Source organism: Ambystoma mexicanum, chromosome 3p (assembly GCF_040938575.1).
Source record: "Ambystoma mexicanum isolate Mex_15411 chromosome 3p, UKY_AmexF1_1, whole genome shotgun sequence".
Lineage (NCBI taxonomy): Eukaryota > Metazoa > Chordata > Amphibia > Caudata > Ambystomatidae > Ambystoma > Ambystoma mexicanum.
The window spans coordinates 26328292-26352689 of record NC_090925.1 but is presented as its reverse complement, the minus strand read 5'-3'; the positions used below and the strand labels follow the sequence as shown (position 1 = coordinate 26352689).

The 24398-nt window shown below is 43.9% G+C and overlaps 1 protein-coding gene across 1 annotated transcript in view; it reads right to left on the bottom strand.

The window, feature by feature from the left end:
* The window catches only part of LOC138580090 (zinc finger protein 25-like), a 167161-nt gene that overhangs the window by 76451 nt on the left and 66312 nt on the right, over positions 1-24398 (bottom strand). The window contains exon 3 of the mRNA XM_069650365.1: positions 9480-9584. Within this exon, the coding sequence (XP_069506466.1) occupies positions 9480-9584 (105 nt within the window). The remainder of the gene's footprint in view (positions 1-9479; positions 9585-24398) is intronic.

Sequence of the window (24398 nt, the reverse complement as noted above, 5' to 3'; positions counted from 1 at the left end):
ACATTCATGGTAATGAGGAACATATGAACAGAGTAGGCAAGCACTCCATTCCATCTACCTCGCCATACTAGTGCACCATGGCTCCTCCTGTGCCACTGTGGGTGGGCACTCGCTGTCCTTAGCCTCCTCTCCCGGCTCCTCCTCCTCCTCCTCCTCCTCCCAGGTGCAGGTCTTGGACTAGTCCCTGCCACAGCCGGTCATGTGAATATAGTTCCTCTGGGTATCTCATCTTCATTGAAAGGGGGTCGACTTCACAGGCAATCCCTGCTGTCCCATTTGCTCCTCTTTGCAACAGCAGTGACGGCCAAATGATTACATCTCATTTGACCTCACTGTCCTCCCAAAGAAGACTCCCAAGAACTCTCCCTTACAGCAGCTTCTTATTTCAGGTCGCCGCCGGTCTACCAATCGCAGAGCTTGGTGCGCTACCCTCCCCAAAGCCCATCTATTAGCAGCCCAGTAAAATCTTTTCAGTCTATTTCTCATTGTAGCCTTACTCTCCCTTCCCTGTGTCTGCCCCTATTCCAGCTCACTGGACTGCTCATACTAATAGACGCTCCCCCGCCTCCCTTCACACAAATCCATCCACCTGAATCTCAATCCCTCTCTTCTTCTCCACTTATTTCTATGGGGCTTCTACATACCTGCTCTGTTTAGCAAAATAACTCACATGGTGTTTGACACCTTACAGTTCGAACTACATTTCCTCTGCATAACAAACTTGGATTCTTCCCACTGACATGATCTCTCCCATCTCTTACAACCTCCGTCACTAAGCTCTCCCACTGCCCATGCCAGTCTGGCAGAGGTGGCGAGACTGGTATCCTCTACCTCTCTTCTTAGACTGCAGTCCCAAACCACATTCCTTCATCGTTTGAATAACATTTCACTTTTCATTCAAAACCTTATTCTTTCACTTTTCTGATTATCTATGGTCCCTGCCCACTGTCCTGTGAGGAGCAGGATGCCCTTGGCTTTATTTCTTCTTGGTGATTTCAACCATCTACTTACTACATATGGATCTTCTTCCTTTCGCTCACCGCTTGATTCCTGTGATCTTCTCCAGTATCACTCCGCCTTCACATACCTTGTGCTCTTCCTTAGACCTAATCTTCTCCCATCTTACTCCCATTTTCACTCCCTTTGCTACTCCATTCCTTTCCTCTGATCATCTTTTATTATCTTTTTCCTGGTGGTTCCCTATTTTTACTGACTCGGCTATTTCTTCACCTACTTTTGCTAGCTGTAAGCTAAGATACTCTGATGCTTCTATTTATAAATCTCCTCTTCTTTCCTCCCTCCCTTCTCTTCAGGAACTCCCTCAGCCAACTGATCTTTCTACCCTCAATTCTGGCCTTACATCAACTATTTATTCTCACCACATCTTTTTCGTCCCACCCATAAACACCCCAGCCTTGGCTTACTCCTGACCCACCCCCTCTCTGATCCTCAGAACGGCATGCTCTGCAATGCTGGAAAGAAGAAAAGAAAAGAAATCTCCTACTGACCTATCTCTTTACTTTCCTCTCTACAATCCTCCTATGATTCTTCTCTGTTAAACAGAAAAAGCATTTCTTCTGAGACCTTATCTCATAGTCTCCCAGTCCCGCGTGCCAGCGACTTAAAAAATTCCAACACCTTCATCCGATCCGTCCCTTATCTCGTCTCTTCTCACTATGCCTATCAATTACTTCTCTAATGACGTTCCTCAGCTACACTGGTCTCTGTTTCCTATAAATAATCCTCCTGACTTTTGTTCTACTCCAGTTTCCTTCTTCCAACTACTCCCCGATTTCGACAAAGCCGCTCATCTTTCCCCAATTCACCCCACTGGCTCTCCTCTTGATGACCTGCTCCCATCTTCTCTTATTGCAAACAAGTTTCCCCTCTTAATCCCATTCTTGCCCTCGCTTATCAACGCCTCTTTCATCAGCTTTTTTGCATTCCTATTTGAAGAACGTATTCATAATTCCAATAAAATAAAAATAAAAACCTCCTGGTCCTTCTCTTCTGGACAACTGTCTGCCCCATTTCTTTTCCATCTTTCTGATCTAAAATTCTACAATGGGTCATTTATTTTCAAGTCGCTTCTTACTTTAACCATCACTTCTTCCACAGTCACAATTTGGCTTTCACCCTTTTCATTCCATGGAGACTGTTCTCCTTCGTGTGTCACTCCAAGCTTTGTTCTATTCACCTTGATCTTTCTGCACCATTTGATCGAACTACTCTCCATTACTGAGCTTCTCTGCTTCTGTTCTACAACAGTTACAATCCTATCTGATTGATCGTCACAGTGCCCCACAAGGCCTAGTCCAAGGTCTGCTTCTCTTTTCTCTGTATACTTGATCCTGCTCTCCCATTAGCTTTTTATTTGGGATAAATCTGTATGTATGTAATTAGTACAATGTTTGCGACAGGTTGCACCTTATATATGCTCCATGTAACTAAGTAGTTTCCTTGTAACAGCTCCGCGATGCCCCTGGGCTCTTTGTGCGCTTTATAAATGTAAAAATAAATAACATATCTTCCCATTTCTAAGCAGACAAAACCCAGATTTGTGTCTCCTTTTCCTCCTTTGCGCGATTATCTCTTCTTTCAAATAAATCTTGGATGCAGGCCCACTTCTAAACGCCTCCAAAAACGGAGGTCGTCTTCTTCAAAGTTTTCACTGTACCTCCCCACCCACACTATCTTGTTTTCTCCCTCTGAGCGATCTATGCTCTTCCACACGTAGTCTATGTGTATCCCTCAAGTCTTTATTTTTTATTTATTTTGACATTTATAAAGTGCACATAGCCCAGAGTCATCTAGGCGCTAAATCTTAAGCGATTGGTTACATGAGAGTACTTCAAAAAGTACAGTTGCATTTGAACATATAAATTACAGAGTTGCAGGATATAGGTATACAAATATGCTTAGAATACAAGTGTACAGATATACCAAACAGGCTTGGCATGAAGCTAGTTACCAAATAGGTAGTGGTTATTCATAGCAAGTGATACTGTAAGTTACTGGCATTGGTAATTGGGTGAGTGTACATGCAGATCATCTTTGTAGGGTGGGTAATTGGTTCGGGTTGGACTGTCTAGTCTAAGCCTGGCGTCTAGGCTGAAGAGTCTAGTTTTCCGACCTTTTCGTAATGACCAGAGGGAAGGGTCATTTCTTAGTTGAGGTGGCAGAGTGTTCCACAGTTTAGCTGCTACTACCGGAAAGCTAGACCCACCTGCTTTCTGTCTCCTGTATCTCGGTGTAGCAATGAAGTTAGCATATGGGGCTCGAGTAGGTGTATGAGAGTGGGTTTTGACATTTTGGTTGCTGAGGTAGACTGGTGCATTGCTGGCGAGACATTTGTGGGTGAGAGAAAGGATTTTAAATTTGATCCTGTGTTGGGCCAGGAGCCAGTGAACGTGTCGTCTGATGGACGAGAAGTGCTTGTTCTTGGGTATATTCAGTGCATCTCTGATAGCATTATTTTGTAGAATTTGCAGTTTGATGTTTCTTCTCCTCCTTTCGCCACACATCTTCAATATTGCATGCTTTTGCCGCCATCAACATTTAAATATTGTGAAGGCATCATGAAGTACGACACAGACAACAGACGTCAAGTTCAAACAAACACTTTTATTCAGCTTACAAGTCAGGACAGTTGAAGGACTAACTTGCCCTTTACTAAGATGGCATTTCCCTACATAAATAAAACAAAGTCAGAATCAAAGAGTTCAACTGAAGAATCTGTCCGTGTCCAAAACTTATACTTGCCCTCATAACTAATTTATACAATGTGTAGGGATGTCAGCAACCAAAAGAAACCTAACATTTATTTCCTCTTCAAGCTCGCAACTTCTTTTCAGCTCCCTTCCCCAAGTATAAAACAGTTCCAGCAAAAAGTCTACATTTTACCTCTCTTGAGTTCAGGATGATCCAGTTTTAATCAATACTCAGGGTTCCCTTCCCCAAGTTCCCAGTAACACAGCTCCAAGAACCAAAGAACCTTGAGACTCCGGTCTCAAGTTAATAAATGTCTCAAGTCTCAGGGATCCCTTCTCAAAGATTTCAGCAGCAACAAAAATATCCTTTGTCTTTTCCAAGTTATTTGCCACTTTTGAGCCCTCTTTTTATGGTGGATTTTTCATGCCTAAATTATGACTGTGTTGGAATAATCTTCAAAGCTTTAGTTAGTTCTGCTCTCAATGTAATTTTCTGTTATATGCAATATTCATGTAGTCTGGTATTCAATATTCTTTTCTTTGATTCCATCCACTTTAGAATACATCACATACTGGTTTCACTTCGATGTATAGTATCATTCATTTTTAATATGCAGCATCTAATGGTTTTACCGGATTTGAAGTTCCGTTTTACTTCTGAACTTAAGATGTAACAGTTCTGCTCTGTTGTTACGGTTTCACTGAGTTCAGAGTTCATGAAACATGGTTCAGTAGGCACAGGTTGCACTTGTTAAGAATTTTATTCAACCCGCGGCCTAATATTTCCTTAATTCACTTCAGACGAAATGTACATCTTTCGGAGACTTTAAAAACATGTTTTCTCCCACACGCAACCACTCGTATACAAAGTATTCCTCAAACAACCAAGTTTAAATGCTCACACACCGGGTTTCTCAATGGATTGAAACTCACTGGTCACGTTCAAAGACTTTACAGCAGCCTGGATCGTTCGGCCTTCTGCTCCTCACCTCAGGGGTCCAACTCCTGCCCCTCAGATTCCCTTATATTGACATTCCAACAAAGGGGAACGAGTATCTTGAACAAGCATAAGAAGGGACAGCCTCTCCGCACAGCTCCCTTCTTAATGTTCGGTTTCCTCCACGGAGCCCCAGCTCCCACGTCACACTTGCACCGGCCTTCCTGCTGCTGTTCCTGTCACTCCTCCATGCACAGGCTTCCCCGTTGTCTCTCATGCTACTGGGCTGGTGGTCTTCCATACACCTGCAGCCCATTGACATGCTGCAGGTGTAGATGTCCAATCAGCCCTGCCTGACCACAATCATTGGGACATGCCTGACCTTTACAGCTCTCGGCGGGCATCTTCCTTGTCCCAGTACCAGAGTGGTGAAAGAGTGTAGTCCTCATTGTTCTTAGTTGCCTCTTCTTCATCCCAGTGCTGTCAAGTATTAAATGAGGTGGAAATGAGGGGAACTGGCTTGAAACAGCCCATGATAATAATAATAATAATAATAATTTAGCATTTAGATAGCGCTACGAACCCTCAGGTATCTGAGCGCTGCTTATTATTACCCACGGTGTGTGGTGCTCATTTATCGACCTCGGAAGGATGAAAGGCTGAGTTTGGCCCTGCCGGGATTCGAACCTGCATCGGCAGGATCTGCACGGATGTCAAAGCGAGCGCTCTACCCGCTGTGCCACTTGACCGGCTGATGATGGGAGGTGTTAGGCAATATTGTATGCAGTAACCCTGTGGGAGACTACACCAGTTGTGTCCTCTTGGTATTAGGTAACCCACCTATTGGTATAGGCCTGACCTAAAGAAGTTGATAGAGTGACTGAGCAGCCAGGCGTATCTCAAGGGGGTAAATGTGACCTGTAGAGCTGTATCATTGAAATCCACACATACAAGTATCCAAATAACACTTACACTCAAGGTTCTCTAGCAAAATAATTATTTAACGGTCAGTTTTAAATAAGCATTCTTTAAAAGGGCAATATGCAATAATAGAAATACACTTCCTAGCAGGTTCTCAGAATCAAGATAAGAAAGTAGATACTCTTTAGAGATGCTTCATACACACTTCCTACACACTGGGGTGACTTCAATTACTAGGACAGTAATGGCATTCATATATCACGTTTTGTACTTGATAAAATTCTTAGGTTGTGAAAAGGAAAGGTTAAGGGAAGGAAAAAGGTTAACAGGTTCTCAGATCATGTGAGCACTTTTCAATCTCCCAATGAAGTCTAGATAAGATCTTTCCCAGCAATACTAGTTACAAACCAATGTATCACCTATGAGGGACAGTTAGAATCAAAGTCAATGGGTCTGAAGAGTCTGCAAGGAGCCAGGACAGCCATAGTCAATTTGAACAATGTCTATGGAGCTGAGGCACTTCTTAGATAGCACAAAAGTCTTGCACAAAGTTAGAGAGTTTGTAGAAAATCACTGTTGGCCCACAAACTGTTAGGCTTGTGAAAGGTAGAGCTCCGATCAACTCTTGAAAAAGCAGCTACTGCAAGTCCCAAGTGAGGTAATGCAAGCTACAGACAAAATAGGTAAGTACCCCTTAGTCAACACAGTACCTTAGGTTAGAAGAGGATCCAGCGGGCTTCTGTTCTGGTTGCAGTGTTGCAGATCCTGGTTTCCTGGGCCTCAGTCATGGGGACAAGAGGAAGGACATATGGAGGACTCCTGCACTGCGGTTCGAAGGTCGGCGGCAGCTACGGGCTCTTTTCAGTTCAGCTGCACTTTGCGGTTTCAGCTACCGTCAAATAGCAACACCGCGGATACTGGACACTGAATGGGCTTCCTTCACTCCTTGAGTCCAGCGCTCTAGTGAGATGACTCCAGCTTGGGTCGTTCTGCTTCGGAAGGGTCCTCAGGATCTTCCTGGAGCTTTGGTCCGGCTTAAAAACGTTGCACTCGACTACGGATTTCTGGACCCCTGGCATTTGGTTCCAGCAGCAGCAAAGAAGTACAGCCAGTTGGGGAAGGTCTTCCAGCAAAGTGCGTCTTGGGGTTATAGTTGGTCCCACCAACCCAAGGGAAGTCGTCCTCTCTGGAGCTTCTCTTGTCGATTTAGAAAAGCAGCTTCAGCACAGCAGCAGGGCTTGAGCGGGGAGTTCAACAGACCAGGAGGATGCAGCAAGCTTCTCTTCACGATTCCTTCATCGTATGTTTCATCCAGTGGTCGACTCTGTCTTCTGTTCAAGAAGCCTCGCCATTTATGCAGGTTTCTCCCATTCATGCACAGCCGAGCTGTCACTCACACAGCAGGGTGGGTGCCCTGCAAGGACCGCCAGCCAATCAGCACTGGGTGCATTCAGGTAACCAAGGAGACTAAGGACAGGGAGTTTCAGGTACCTCCCTCGCTTCCTGCCCTGCCAGACAAACTGGAGCCAGAGGCAGGTTTCAGTACTGAAGCCCGCCAAAGGCGAAACGAACAAAAGGGTTAAACCTGGTTGTGAGCGCAGAGTAAAACCCAAGAAAGACCTCACAACCAAGTAATGGTGAAAAAAGAAGACCGGGCCATTTTGGCACAATGGACACCCATGTGTGCTACACTGCAGCTGAGGATGTAGCCTGCGGTAGAAAAGCACAATGGTAGGAACATTAAACCACTGCCACCAGCCATTTAAAGTAGTGAGGGTAACATAAAGAAATGTTACATGAGCAAGTAGGAAAAGGGGCTACTAAGTAACCTCCCAGCACTCCACATAAGATGGGGTGTGCTAGGCATAGATAGGAAAATGGTAAGTAAAGTCAATGGGCCTCATTACGAGTCCAGCGGTAACCGAGGCGGTAAAACCGCCTAGTTACACCCGGACTCGTATTACCATTCGACCTCCATGATTCCCGGAATTACCGGGGCATTACAACCCCGGTGACCCGGGAATTCTGGAGGCGGAATGGTGTAAATCCCCATTCATGTGGGACTCAATGGGAATGGGGAAGTGGAAACTCCGGCACCATTTCGTGATGGTGCCGGTGTTTCCTCGTCCGCCTGCAGGCGGGCGGTGTAAACCCGCCAGGTCAGACCTGGCGGGATTGACGCCTCTGCCTGCAGGAGTCGTGATCACCAAGTATGGAAACAACAGTGGCGGCGGGTTTACCGCCACCGTTGTTTCCATACCGGGTGAGTTGTAATGAGGCCCAATTTCACTTTACTATTTCTTGGGCAATGTAGTTCACACAAGAAAAGGTATTTAAACCTCATGAGAAATCCAAAAGACTTCTCTGTGACACTGCAATGTAGGTGCTGTGTGTCACAATACAAAAGGTAGATGCCTATGGAGTTTGTCAGACTCCAACAACAAAGAAAACACATAGGGTTAAAATTAAAAGTCCAGCAAAAGAGCTGGGGGTCTCTAAGGTGGGAGGAGTTCAGCACTAAAAATTTAAATTCTACCTAGCAGGGTGAAGGGTTAGGTTGGGTTGGTCACTAATAGGGAAAGGGGATAACATGTCTCACCCGAGGGCACCCCACTTTCAGTCCCCAAGTAAAGGACCCTCTGCCCAGACAGGTTCTTACTTTTTATGCGGCCAAACTGCTAATTTCTATTTAGCTTTCTCTCGTTTGGACTGGTGTTCTGCACTTATCGGTTTGCCTGCCTCAGCTTGTCCCCCTGTGTTCTATCTTTAACTCTTCCGTGTACAGCCTTTGCCATCTTTGTCTCTCTATCTCCTCCTCTCTTCTCCTTTTACTGCTGTCTTTCACTTTCTCTGTGTTGTCTTTAAATCTCCCACCCGGTCTGGCTCCTCCTTACCTTTCCACAATCTCTCATTACATTCCTTCCCGCTCTCTTCAATCCCAAAATCGGTTCTTAATTGTAGGCCTCAAACCACCATTTGCCCAATCCAGTTTCTGATCCTTTTCTCGCTTAGCACCCAAGCATTGGCACTCCCGACCCATTCACATTAGATTTTCTGACAGCCTCTAACTCACATCTCTCAACCTTACATTTTGAATGGACTTATAAATTGCCCATTTCATATTTTAGTTCAGTGCTTTGGTGAAAACACCTAACAAATCAATAAAAAAAATGGTTTCTGCTCGAGGAAAAAAAATTGAGAGATACCCGATACCTTTTTACAGGAGCAAAGCAAGACCGTTCTTTGCAAAGCTACTTCTAGAAACTAGCCTGTATTGTCAGGCAATTGTACCTTGTATTGCAAAGATATTTGGAATACAACACGGCAAAACTATACCTTCTCTATACTTTCTCTATTGGTGACACAAGGAAGATCACCTGCATGGAGGTCGGCCAAAGAAAGATTAAAACCAAACTTAGTTCAGAATCGGGATTTAGAGGCAGATCTGAAATGCAATTGATGGAGCAGTGGTGAAGTTTATTTCCACCGACATGTGCCTCATTTGCACAGCAGCTACAAGCCAGCATGCATGAGAGGATTTGCATGAATAGGAAACATGCCTGGCCTACATGGTGGCTATGTGGTCTACTGGATAAGCAGGCGACTAAAGGTTACATACATAAAGGTTACATACTTGATCAAAAAGTATGCGATTATCTTTACGCTTCACCGTTTTGTGCCTAAATAGTTAACGTGTGCATCTAAAGGGAAATATGTAAAGCAAAGATACAGTGTACGGTCTAGGACATCCAGGGTTTTGCAATAGTCTCAAAGCCACACACCTACCACATTGTTGCATTGAGATGCTCTTGCTAAATGAAAGCCCCAATAGATGGAGCGCTTTATGTTTATTGCAGTAAATCGGTGGTAGATCAAACTCCATAAAGAAACCTAGGAATTACCTTACTTACATGCCAATGGGTCGCTAATGCCAAGTCTTGGTGCTTCGTCCCACGTAGTGGTCTCTTCTTTTGTACCCACACGGAGCAATGTGTCAGGATTGACAATCTGGTAACCTATTTTTACAGACAAGAGAAATAATGAGATGTGGTAGAAAATGAATTATACAGATTTTCAAATGAGAGATGCATAAACCCAACAGTTATTTGTATACGGTCTCATACGGTCTCATGAACGAAAATGCACAGGGTGCAAAGAAACCATTTTGAAGGGAAAGAAGGGTTTCCTATATATATATATATATATATATATATATATATATATATATATATATATATATATATATATGGGATTTATAAAGTATGACCCTTAGTGGAGAGCAACAGACACACGTGAGATTGTGGCAGTAAATGCAGAGGTTCAAGGAGACGGATTCAGCAGAGAATGAGGGAATTAAAGAGTACAATACAGTAAAAATAACAGACATATCTGAAAATGCATTGTTAGGGAGAATTCTCAGAAATGTGCTAATTCCTCTCTACCTTAGAGACCCCCACCAACTTTGCTGGATTTGAGGACCTTTAACTTTTAACCTGGAGAGAGTGAGACCCTTTTCCCCACTCTCTTATGTATTTTTAATGTGATTTGAACACTTTGTTTCTTTGTTAAGTATTGAGTCTGACAAACTCCATAGGCATCATCTTTTACATTGTGTCACACAGCACCTTCAGTGCAGTGACACAGGAAAGTCTTCCAGATTTCCCAAAGGTTTAAATACCTTCTCAGGGATAAACTACTGTTTCCAAGAGCAGTAAAGTGAAATTGACTTTACGTACATTTGTAACTTTCTAGACCCAGCACACACTATCTTACAATAGGCTGCTGGAGGGGTTACTTAGTATCCCCTTTGTCTAGCTTCTCATGTAACATTTCTATGTTACCCTTTCCTCGATGAATGGCTGGTGGCAGTGGTTTACTTTTATCTACCGTGGTGTGCTGTTTCCACGAGCTGCATTCGCAGCTGCAGTAAAGCACCCAAGGGTGCCATTTTTGTAAAAATTGCCCTGTTCTTTTTTTCGCCATTTCTTTGTGGAAAGGTCCTTCTTGAGATTACTCTGCGTGCCAAACCAGATTTGGTCCCTTTGTTCATTTTCACTTTGGCAGAATTTCACAAGTGAAGCTCGGCTCTGGCTCCAGGGTGTCTGGTGGGGGCAGGAAGCGAGGGAGGTGCCCGAAACTCCCTGTGCTTAGTCTCCTAGGAGACAGAAATGCACTCTTAGGTGATTGGCCGGCTATCTGTCCGGTAAGGACAGCCACCCTGCTGGGTGACTGACAGCTGGGCTGGAAACCATGGGATAAACCTGCATAAAAGGCGAGGCTTTTTGGCTTGGAAGGTAAAGTCGACCAATGGACGAAGGAATCTGAAGAAGAACTTGGAAGAGACGCCTGCTGCAACTCCTGGACCGTTGGTTTGCCCGGTGAAATCCTGCTGCTGTGCTGAAGCTCCGAATTCGTTTCGACTAGAGAAGCCCTGTAAGGACGACTTCTCCCCTTGAGTTGGTGGGACCAATCAACTCCAAAGTAAGCCACTGGACATCCTCTCGAAGCTGGTTGTATTTCCACTGCAGTTGCTGCTGGAACCAAAGAGGCAGGGAGAGGAACACCAGTTCGTGTGCGTTGCTTTTAAGTTGGCCCGGACTCCCAGGAAGCAGGACTGACTGAGCCTGAGCCACCTCAACAGAGTGCTGGACCCTAGATTTGTATTTGTATTTTATTGAATTTATATAGCCCTTTAATCCAAAGTGCTGTACATAAGAACTAGAAGAAATACTACAGGCATAAGATGGTAATTGAATCACAACTCGAAAACAGTATAAGGAACAATTTACATTATTGCTGAGGTGAGGAGGGAGTGGAGAGGGACAAAGGATAGGGGATGTAAGAGGATTCAATTCAACACTACAGCTAAGTCAATGCCTAGTCTGGGAGACTGAATGGAAACCCTTATTGATATATCTTTACGTCCAGTTCATGAGTTCTGGATGACTACCCCTATATAACACCCCTCTCGGAATCCCCCTGACCCCACTGAGCCAAGAAGTAGTTCTGTTTTGCAAGTTAAAAGGTTTATATGAGAATTTAAACAATATATATATATATATATATATATATATATATATATATATATATATATCACACTTATAATAAATTAATAATGGAATATCACACTTAATCTGAGCAGTAATCAATAATGGATAGTCTGGCACTACCACACTTCTTTATAATCAATGATGAGTGGTTATAGGATGGATAAGATAGCAACAATACTTTTATGGTTTCAAATGGATGCAAGGTGGAATGAAATGCAATACAGAAAATACTCAATATGATTTCAACAAAACAATGTAATCACTTTCCTCTGGCAATCCACTCCCCCCCCCTTTATGCAATGCACGGAAATGGAAGGAAAGCACACAGTTCTCAGAAATGCAATCAAATGTAATTCAGTTCACCCCAGCAAGCTTAGACTACAGAAGTTTGAAACACAGGCCCAAAATGTTTTTATATGTGCTGGCAATGAAGTGAGGAGTATGCTGAAAATGGTTTTAATTCCCTTCAGGAGGTTCAGGGTGAGTGGTATCTAGTTAATATTAGTCCAGGCTCACTCTAGCAATGATTCAGGGATGGTTCTTAAGAGGCAAACAAAATTTAGTAGTTCAGGCAAAAGCAGCTATCTTTTTACAAGTAAAGAAATCGGGCCAAATCGCAAATATCGGCAAAATTCGCGGGTGCGAGAATCGTGATTACGGAGAAAGTATAAGGAGTAGGAAGTCGGTTCTAGGCTCGTTGAAAAGCTGAGATTCTAAGCTTTCAGAGGAAAGTTAAACCAAGTTCCTAGCCCAAAAGGTTCCAGAGATACTGACGATTAAATAAAGGTAGTTTTTCAGATTTTAAATTTTAAAAGTTCAAAGCGACAGGTTACAGCTTGCAGCTAGAAAATGACAGGTGACAGCTTTGCAAATGACAGGTGACAGTTAGGAGGCAGTTCTGGTTAGATTAAAATAGTTTGGATTAGATTATTTTAACTAAGAGATTGGTTCTGCACAGTTCTGCTAGGTACTCACAATATATTTAGAAATAGGCCTCGCCACGGATCTGGTCAGGTTTTGGACTGGACTGCGGTTCTGGTCTCGGCACTTCACAATGATCTGGGTCAGCTCTCTGGTTCTGCGAACAGCGGTCTGGGTCAGATTTGCTCTGCTGGTCTAGCCTCTCTGGATTCTGGATACTGCTCTGCTTTCTGGGTACTGCTACAGGTTCTGGAGATTGATGGATTTGAAGTCTGGATCTCTGGATGTGAAATCGTCGATCAGCATGCTCCGCAGCAAATGGAATTGAATGTCCTCTCTAGCTTCCAGTGGCTCTTTTTATGTCTTTTGAAAGTGGGTGTGTGTGCAGCATCACTAGCCAGCCCCTCTTTCAACTTGTCATTGGCCCAATTCTCCCCTCTCCCATGATTGGGGAAGGAACTGTGAGCCGGAGTGATGCTGTAGGTTTTATGGGTCAGAGGATCCTTCCCTGGTCAGTTTGCCCACAAATCTATATTTGATCAAAATACACATTTCTCAAATACATAGTGGTTTGTCATTGCATGTACATATTACCTATCACATGGGGTAGTCTCTGTCCCAAATCTGCTCTTCCTGAGGGCTTGCATTCAGAAACTGCAACATTTTCGATTTTAGTGGGTTATGCAACCTTGGTTCTTCATTAAAGATTATACACATATACACGGCCTGTCCATACATACTCCAGTAAATTCCCATGTCTCTAGTTTAAACACAGAGTCGGTAGTATCAATAAATGGCGGGGTTTTGCCCCAGAACATCACACAAATTGGAGTTTGGGCTTGAATTGAAGGTACATTTTTTTAAATTAAGGCTCTCAAAGTTATACATTTCTGTCATTTGATTACAAAGAGTTATCAGTGTTTCTGTAAAATATATATTTTGCTTTCAATTCTGTTCTCAGAGTGTTGGAGTCCGCCTCCAAGACTTGGGTGGGTTAGTGACCATGCCTCTGCTGGCAGGCAGGCCTTTGTTGACAGGAAACAGTCAAAATCAACATATTTTATTCAAGTGCAATAGCCTATTGTGTGGTCTCCAGGAGGTTGAGGTCAGCAGACCAGGGGGTCACTTTGCATTTGGTTATTATGACCATGTGATATCCTGGGCTGTGGTGTGAATCTCTTGAGGTGAGAGGGTTTCCCAGGCTTCTGGCCTCTGGGAACAGCAGGTGGCTAATTTTTAATTAAAATGCAGCCTTTGAAGTCAGCTGAGTCAAATCCCTTTGTCAGCAACTGCACTCAGTTCTCCTGTCAGAGTTTAGACCGCTAGCGCCGCCTTGAGGATTTTGTTGGTACTGCATCCATTTGTGGGATCTTTCTTGGATTAATGCATTCCAAACCGGAATGGTTCTTACATGGTAGTAAATAATCCTTGCTTAACATTGTTTTGATGGGGCTCCTTACAGTAAAATGGTTATGTGGAACCCCACAAAAGGGTTGAATCTTTAAAGTGGTCCGGTGAGCCACGATTTCAGCAACTTTTTGACATCAGTAACAGCGGATTTTGTTAACAAAGATCTTTCTTTACACTGCTGGGTGGCAAGTTAGGTAACCATTTTGGTGTGCGCACAAACTGCGTGGTTCTCCTGGATTCTGGCGCACATGTGGGCTTTTTGGCCATCTTGGATTTTCTAAGCCCACAGCACCAAATGTTGCAGCATGATAGCTCAAACGTGGGCCAGGACACCCAACAGGAAGAGACAATAAACAACAGGTAATAATTGAAACATAAATTGAAACGGTGAAACGAACAATTAACATTATTGGTAAGGAGGGAGGGGAGAGGGACAAGGGAATAAGAGGGAGTGGGAGGTACAACAATATAAGATGATGATTGAATCACAACTCAATGGACGAGGAACAGTTTACATTATTGCTGGGGAGAGGAGGGAGTGTGGAGTACAAAGGAAAGGGAGGGAAAAGGAGGGATAAGAGGAGATGTCAGCTGAGTTAGAGGGCAGCAGGAGGGTGAGAGGAAGAGGAAAGGGAAGAATAAGATTAGTTAAGAGCAGGAGGTAGTATAAGAGGGAAGTGGAGGGGAGGAAAGGAAGATGCAAGGAAAGCCCATCCCAACAGCCAAGAGTCTGCAGTAGTGCTATTTGCTGAGGCGCAAGGAGCTGAAACCGCAAAGTGCCACCAGTGGTCGAAGTGGGCGGGAGCAGTGATCCTCTACTTTTTAAAAATAAATTGGACTTCCCTGTTCCTATACTTTTATTTGAAAAGGAAACCGTTCCGGAACGGTTTCATTTTAACATAAAAGTGTAAGAAGAAGTTAAAACTTGTACTTCAGTGCAAAGCCTCAGGGGTAGGTGGGAGGGGTAGCTTTATTCTTTAGCATGTCCGTTAAGAGGTGTGAATGGTGGGTCATCAGAAAGGGGAGGGTGCGTAAAGCTGCATGCTGTGGGGACAGTTAATGGGGTCATTTAAAATGCATTTTGCATTTTCTTTTGTCGTGTTTCTTTCCGCCTTTACACAGTGGTGGGGGTAGAATTGAGGAAAGGCAGGACCCAGGCATGGGGTTTGTATTGGGTGAGGGAGTGGACTTGGGGGTGGGGGGGCGGCCCAGCAGCGAAAATAGTTCCACTACTTTTCGTACACTTCGACCAGGGAACATAGTTCCACTTCTTTTCGAACATTTCGACCACTGAGTGCCACTGAATAGAAGTTGGTCTTTTTCTGTCGCCGACCTAACCATTGCAGTGCAGGAGTCCTCCAGACGTCCACCCTCTTGTCCCCACAACTGAGGCCCAGGAACACAGGATCTGCAGAGCTAAACAGGAACAGAAGCCAGCCAAAGCCCTTTTCTTCTAACCAAAAGGTATTGTAAAGTCTAAGAGAAATTACCTCTTGTTGTGTAACCTCACATGTTCTCAGTTGAGACTTGTCTTGGTTGCTTCTGTAGAGTTGCTAACAGCTTCTTTACCTCACAAGCCTAATCAGCTTGTGGCCCTACTTTGATTTCTTCTTTTCTACAAAGACTCCTAAAACATTGTGCAACACTTTTACCTGCCTGCAAGAAGTGCTTCAGCTCACCTAGACTTTTGTCCAATTGACTTTGGTCTTGCTCCCTGAATGACTCTTCTTCCTTCTGACTCTGTGTTTAGCCCTCCACCCAGGAAGGGGTTAACTTACTTTGCATTGGGAGTTACCAAAAGTACTTACCTGCTTCAGAATATTTGTGAGAGCTCTTGTTTTATTCTAATATAATAATCTTTTTCTTTGACATGCTCCTAAGTATTGCCCTAAATGCAACAATATATCAATTAATATCCACAGTGTTTTAGTTATTTAAGTCACCTGAGGGTGTAGGAAGTGTCTGTGTGCCATCCCAAATGGGTATTTGCCGATTTAGGGAAACTCAGGGTGTGTGTTTTGGAGTGTATTTGTGGGTTACTATTATATTGCCCCTTCTGAAGAAGGCTTACTCAAACTGACTGTTAAATAAATTAATAATTGTTTAATCAAGAAACCTTGGCCCGCATTAGGACTCCGGCGGAAAACCATGGTGCTATTAGCACCATGGTCGATGCCGGAGTCCGCCATGGCGGAATGGGGAATTACCACCCCATTCCAAGGTTGGCAGGGCGGTAATTCCCCATGCCACCATGGCCCTTCCCCATTCCCATTTTTGCCCCATAGGGCAGAATGGGGAAGGCGGTAAGTACCGTACCGCAATTTGCGGTACCGTACTTACCTCGAGAGTCCCTTTGCGGGCCCCTACTTTAACGGCTGGTCTAGACCAGCCGTTAAGGTCGGGTCCCGCAAAGGGACCTCGTAGTAAGGCGTTAAGGGTTTAACGGCGCCGACACCTTTTACGGCGCCGTTAACTCCTTAAAGCCTGGGTCCTAATGAGGCCCCTTGTGTGTAAGAGTTTATTTGAATACTTGTCACTGAGAATCTCTTTACAACTCCCCTACTGCTCACATTGACCCATCTTGAGATAAGCCTGGATGCTCAACACTCTACCAACCTGTGTAGTACAGACTTATACCAAAGGTTGAGTTCGTATTGCCAGGGGGTCAGGGTTGTTGTGGTGCACCCAAAGGGTACTGCATACAAATCTTGCCTAACATGCATCATGTGTGAATACCAACGTGATTAGTGGTACCGTTTTCTGGGAGCTAACAGTAACAGAGAATTAAGGGTCAAAGAAATCTAATGGCCAATAGCTTGGTAGAGTACACAACCTCCCCTACACAGAGTTTTACAGACAACAGATCTAGGAAGTAAACCGCTTTATATACATTAGTAGGCCTAGAACACAGACTGAACAACAAATCATACAACCTGAACACAAGTGGTGGAGGTGTAGGGGTTGGAGAAGCATGCAGATGTTGCTGTAACTTTCAGCAGTTCACATAGTCTTCAAAATAACCCCCAATTTTATGATGCTCCCACTCACTGCCCGGTGCCATTAACGGGATATAGGCCCTGGGGGTCCGCTCAAGGCAGCGACCCCCTTACCCCCAGTTAAGTCTTTCTCCTTTTTTTCTCTCCTCTCACTTCTCTGCAATTTCCAACTGTCTTTTCATTCTCCCCTGTCTGCAGAACTCCTGAAGACCTTTATCAGTACTTCGAACCCTGGAACAGTGGAAATAAAAACAGTACCAACCTCTGCTGAAAGATCCAGCCATTGGAAGTGTTCGCATGAATCCAGGGACCACCCTGTGGGCTACAAAGGTGGCTTATTGGGCTACTTCACTGCAATGGTTGCTGTCCTGAGTTCATCCTTGGAACTTTGCAGATCCTCAGCTTACAGAACAAGAAGCATTCCCTGAGGTTTCAGCTCTCCACCACGAAAAGGAGCCGTGCAGGATCAGTTTCTTGATTTCCACCACAAGGGTCACCCTCAACCATTTTCTTCAAGCGGCCATCACTGATCGCGACCTGAATCGCGTACTCAGTGCTCCGATGTAGTTTCCAGAATGGTGCACTAGAAGTCTGCGTGTATGGGTATTCAGCTGCCCAGTATCCAGTCCATTGGAGCACAGAACAGCGAACTTGCTGGACCCAATAACCCGACGTCTGAAAGGATCTCTGCAACCACGACCAATGGACTCCCTCCAACAGAACCAAGGCACAATAAAAATAGGTCCAGTGATTTCAAAAGCTCCTGCAGTAGTCCCTGAGTGAATCAGAGTACAGGGGGTGAGTAAACATACCTGTTTTACCCCTCACCCCCAATCAGGGTGCATGGGCATAAAGTCCTACTCTGATCTCTCCCTTGCCTAGCCGTGAACGGTGAGGTTCTGGTCTGGTATCCTCACCTGGGTCTCACCTAAGGTGGCTGGATTTGGGGAGGTTCTCTTAAAGACGTTCATGTTTTTCCTAAACCTTCAAACCCTTACAACTACTTGCTGGCTCAAGCCAACAGTTTTTCAAAATACTTAAAGAGACTCTGAGCCTCCTGAAAAGACCTTTAAAGGGACCTGCAACGCTTAAAAACAGAACCATCACGCTCACACAAATGCAGTCTTGTCCTCTAAGCTAGTGGTACTGGTCATCACAGAAGCCAGAGGAAAGCAGGCTGGGTATAAGAGAACACTCCATATACACCTACCATTTCCATTCACTCCACCGCTACAAAGTCAGGAGATGGTTCCCACACACTCAACGACCACCCACATACACACAGGTTGGAGGGCTAGGAGAGTGGGGGCTGGAGGTCTTCCACCAAACTCTGGATCCACCCTTCACTCCATATGAGATCCAGGCTGGATTCCCTATTCCTTGGATGACAATCCATACAGCAACCTGATGTGCCGTCAGCAACAAGAATGTAGGAACGGCAGCAGCCAAAGAGAATCTGCACCTAGAGGGAATTACATTTGTTGTGCATATATACACGGGGTTTGAAATTAAGATTTGATGAGCAGGTGTCAGGCATTACCCAGTAGACAAGAGCTAGCACTGGGGACGCACAGCACACTGCAAATCTAACTTCCACATGAAACCCACACTAACCTTTTTGCCCAGCATGCATGTTCCATTATGTTTTCAAACCCTCTATACATGTGAATACTGAATGCGTATTTATTTCAAACTAGCAACGTTGAGCGGGTTCTGTGGACAGACATGACAACACACCAATTGCTGAAAATCAATGATTGTGTAGGTCGCTGTTCCGATTTGCCTATCGCTTGATGTAATTTGCACTCTGAAGTAAAGTGCCGTGAGAATAGGCGTGTGTGGCTGGCTGACGTACCCCAGAGCAGATGTTGGGGGGGAGGCGAGAGTTGATGTGCTTTTGCATACTGGAACCTACTGTTCTCTCTCCCCACCTGTTGCCTCACCCTGGCGTGGTGCAGTTTGCTGCAGTACATTGCCGTGCAAATGTCCAAGAAACTGTATTCTAGGGCTGAGGACTGGTCCATCTGCGACCACATTGATGTTACGCCGATTTCAGGCTCGCTTACAACACAAAACCTGCATGCATATAGAGCACTGCAAAGTTAATATCAATTAATTCAATAATCACATATATTAAAACACAATTTTTTCAACCCTGTCTATACACTATAAAACACAACACTTAAGGACAACAGTAAAAAAAAAAATACACTGTCACAACAATCCACACGCATTTGATACTACACTTTCACACTCATTCATTCGTCTCTAAAGTGCCTTGTGTAACCTCACATCTATCTAAAGGATGTCTATTACATTTGACATACAAAACACCACTACCTTGCTGGCACAGTGTGCTCAGAAAAGTCTTTCTGTCACCACAAGGAATCTGCACACTATTGTATCCAGTTAAAAAACTCAAAAGTGGTATACACTCTCATATAAGCTTGCCCAACATGTTTCGTTCCAGTCTGGCTAAGTGAAGAATCAGAGGAACTTCTTCAAGGACTTGTGTATATGTATAATCTCCAAAAGGGTTTGACTTGTTTTGAGCCATTATTAAATCACATACACTATCGTATGTGTCTGAATTACACAAATGGTTCCAAGGCTAACATTCCCTTCTGGACCATACAGCAATTCTGGCTTTGCTGAATTCTTTGAAGATAGTCAATTCTTAGTTTCTTTCATCGTCCGTGTAACATCCTGTGAATGAACATAAACATCCCATTGTACCTTAGAGCTTCTAAGTAACTAGACAGATTACATTTTTTGTGTCATGCAAAGCACCTATACGTGTTGCAAGCACAACATCCCTATGGGCCACGCTCTTATTAGCGTGTTCCCATTTACTCTTTCCATAACCAACCAGGTGTTCCAGCATGCATCAACCTTCAGCCCCTTCATATCTTGCGTGCATTACTCAGCATAGTAGGTCATAAAGCAACTCCACCTTTTAAACAAACACACCCCATCTATAGTCTACACCTTCACTTTAAGGATGTTTCCTTCTTTCTGATATCCATCTTCCAACATCATTACTGCAGAGCATGCTCTTAGATGCGAGTCGGGCACTTTCTAAGGCGTATACTGACTTAATGCTTGTTCCAGCTTTCATAGGGCAACGTATTATTTCTCTACCTTTGTAACTCATCAGCTACTGTTGCCTCTTCTGCTGCAATGTGTCAAAATATTGTGTAAGCAGACCTAATTACAGGTTACAAATAATAAAGATTTCTTCCACTAGGATTATGTCTGGGCATGGACATAATCCGCCACTCACCACTCTACAGCTATTAATTTCTGCATGTCATTCTTCTTCGCAATCTGCAGCCAACTGTGTGTCCTTGATTCCCGCACTCCAGCTTTATGGCACTGAGCCATCCCCTGTGAAGTTAAATATACACAGCATGCTTTCCCACTACAGTTTCACACGAATCGCCAGGGTGTGCTCTGCTCGTGGTTATGGCCATGATCCTTCCCTGGCTTTCACTGCAGCTCTTGCAACGGTGCTGCTCCTTAGACATACAAGCTCACCCTCGTTCTCTATTCGGTTTTAAATTATCATTGAAAATCGTTGGCGTCTCATTTTATTTATTACATTTATATGGTGCGCCTAACCCTCAGGCATCTGGACGCTTGAGCTTAAGAATACAGTTACATTTCAGAGACTTGGTTATACAATACTGTTCCAAATGCAGATATAGAATTAGTACAAACTTATACAGGTGCAATAGTCATATGGATGCTGAATAACAAGTCAATTACATATGAGGCTTGAACAATCATACGCGCAGTACAGTTGAGGCAGTCATATGGATGCTGAATAACAAGTCAATTACATATGAGGCTTGAACAATCATACGCGCAGTACAGTTGAGGCAGTCATATGGATGCTGAATAACAAGTCAATTACGTATGAGGCTTGAACAATCATACGCGCAGTACAGTTGAGGCAGTCATATATGGATGATAAAATACAAGTCAATTACAATTTTGAGGCTTAGGCAATCATGCGCGAAGTACACTATCCCAATTTTCATTATGCTGTGTGGGTTTTGTCAAATCAACAAAGGGCAGGGAGACCTAGAGCTCATTAGAAGTGCGGTTGGTTTTTGATATCCTGGGTGGGTGAAGAGCCAAGTTTTTAGCAAAAGGACCAGAGAGATGGGTCAGTCCTTAGTTCCATGAGCATAGTATTCCAGTAGTTAGCTGCTAAAAACAGGTAAGCTAGATCCTCCTGCTTTTTGTCTTTTGTATTGTTAGTTTCCCTACGTAGGCTGAGCGGGTTAGTCTGGCTGATTGAGTTTTAGAGATTAGGTTTGAAAGGTAGTGTGGGCGGTTTTGGATAGGCATTTGTGGGTGAGCGACAGTATTTTGAATTTAATTCGGTCTCTAACTGGAAGCCAGTGAATATTTCTTCTGGTTGTGGTTATGTGGTCTGATTTAGGGATATTAAGAGCCGCTCTGATTGCGTTGTTTTGTACAATTTGGAGCTTCTTAATGTTTTTTCTAGAGGAGCCTGCAAACATGGCATTGCAGTAGTCAATCCTGGAGACGATTAGTGATGACGCCGACATGTTCACTGGTGCTGCGGAGTTTCACCAAAGCATTATGGTCAATGTGGTTGAAATACAACTACAGATCATTTTGTGCGGCTATTAACTCAGCGTCTCCCTAGTGTGTTAATATAAACATATTCCATGTGTACTGCTGCAGCGCCTTTCATTCCACTCGGCAGAACAATTTCACATACTTATCGACCCCAATTGACAGGCAAACTACAACCATCATGCCCTATGGGGAGCAGACAATAGTTCATGCTCCATTGGGAATTCTTAATTTCTACTCAAATAAAATGTGTGCTCGTATTCAATATCATAATTTCTCCTTTGCCCATTTTGTCAGGGCTCCTAAACTAATTTTATAGGACTAACTGCTGTCTTACTTGCACAGTTTTATTCATTTTCAGAGACACTCTCTACGCTAAAACAAGGCTTTTGTTTGGACTATTCTTAGCCAGAGTTTTACAGATGATGCACTTTATGAAAGAATATCCTTTACGGGTTACTCCCCCTTGATCTCTTGTATGTTTTTTCATCTCAAAGGGAGCAGTTATCTTATAACACACAGGATATACATCTAAAGGTTATTCTGTACCAGTTGGGAAATTTAGATCCGGACTCGTAACCATTCTATGTTCTCATTTAACCCCTGTATATTACTTTTAGTGAGGAAAATGAGATTTGGGCATTTTCCAAAACATTTGTCCTTATCTCGATGTTCCTCTCTTCCAGGTTTCAGTTTGTAGATTACTGTACAGAATCTCTCTCCAGGTTTGTGGTTCTGTTCTATGAAATGCTTCACTACTGGTGCGTGTGCGACTCTGTTCCGGATACAACTTTTATGTTCAACTATTCTAGTCTGTGTTTTGCTTTCCGTTTTTCCGATATGTAACAATCTGTATGGGCACCAGATTGCGTAAATTACCATCCCAAAACAAAAGAGGTGATGGCTGGAAGGTTTGGAATTAATCCTAACCTCTGGCATTGCACTGGGCAACCCTCCAGACCATCGTTCTTCACCTGCCAAGCCATTACAAAAGGGGAAAGACCATATGCAAGTCAGGCTTGGTCCCACCCCTAAAGGGGCAGTCCATCCCTTCTGCACGAGACCACAAGCATTCCCCAAACATGTTTCAGCCTTGTTGGGCCTCATCAGTGTGGAGTAGCTTGGGTCTCTAGGCCCAGCAGGCACGGGATCCACATCTGGGCATACCCGTCCCACTCCGGGTGACTATCGCAGAGCAACGCCAGATGTTAAGATTTATTCTAAACCTTCCAGCCATCACCTTTTTGTTTTTGTAAGTTACCATCCTACTGTTGTAATTTGTGAGTGCATGTTGTTTCCATAACGTTCTGAGTCCCAGATTGCACTCTGTGCTTCTTTTGGTAAAAATCCAACATCTTCAATTCCAGCATGGTGTGTGGCCTTTTGCTTTCTCTATTCCCCATATTTTGGGGAGACTTTTCTCTTTTTGAGGATTAAGCTGTATGTCATTTCTAGTTAGCCTATCTTTAAGATATGCACTTCTTTTAAATGCAAAGCAAGGTGGACTAAGACAAGTCTTCTCTTTTCCAGACACTCTGCATTGTTTTTTTAATTGTGTCTGATAAATTCATAAAAGTGTTAACGAATACCAAGTTGAGTGGATTTCTCGATTTTGGTCTATATTCCAAAAGTGCCACACGGTTATTGTTGGTTGCTCTTCGGTAGGCGTGACTACCCAGTGGGTAACCACGAAGTATCCATTTTTCTTTTAGTCTGGAGGAGAACAGTTGTTCCTTCTTAATCTCAGAAATTGACCAAATGTTGAATTATTATTTATGAACAGAGAAGCATAAGATCAGTGGAGTATGGAGAGCGTCTCTCAGAATAACATTTATCAACTGTTCATTTATCTTACTTAGCACTAAACTAAATGCGCAAATGTGGAGTGGCCTCGAAAACAGAAACTGATGCTGCAGGGAGTAGAATGGCTTTTTTAAAATAATTTTACTGTGGACATACCCTTGCGTGGAGATGATCAGAAATTCATTCCTGACTTGTCCTCCCATTCGCCTGCTGCTTTGTTCCAATTACCAGTGTAGCGCCTAGTGAGGTGCTGGTACTTAGCTTGCTGCACGATCAACAGCATTAGGACTCCAGGGATAATTTACCTTTTATTTTGTCTGCACTGTGTCTTTCCACGTTTTCCTTGCCTGCTGGTGCCTGAGGGAGGAGCTAATCCTTAAAACCCCTGCTAGACCGCGGAGTTGTGAGCAGAGTTGCAGTCTGTGCAGTCCGTGCTGCGACGGTGGCTAGGGGCTGTTTTTGATCTTGGCTGTACTGTTCCAACACTGGTTGTATTTCTTGTACTCATGTGGGCTCTGGGGGTTCTTCCTCACTTCAGCCTGAATCTGGTGCCCAGCAGGCACTCATCTGAAATAATCAGGACCTTGTCTCAGATGTTTCTATCCTGGCTCCTGCGATTTGCCCCAAACTGGTGAAACGAGCGAGACTCTTGCTCGACTTTAAATCTATGCAATCAATATCGAAGTCAAGTTGGGTTGATCACTTGGGAAAAACTATATAAAAAGGCAGACAAAGCAGGGTGTAGAGCTGACTAGAAGGTACTATAGCAGGGTGCTCTTACCTGGAACCGATTTGTTGTCCCTTATTGGCTCCAGTAAGAGCTCGAATGCTCCGGCCCCAAACAGCTTGTCAGTCATGACATTAAAATCTGACCCGATATTCTGGGCATAGATAATCTCAGCCCTCTTTCTGAACGTACTAACTGAGAGCAAGATCCCTCAATCCTGGAAAATGGCAACAGTGGTGGTGATTTTTTAAAGGAGGGGACAGATTCTTGCCCCTTAACTACAGGCTGATATCCCTTTTGGACGCAAGCTGT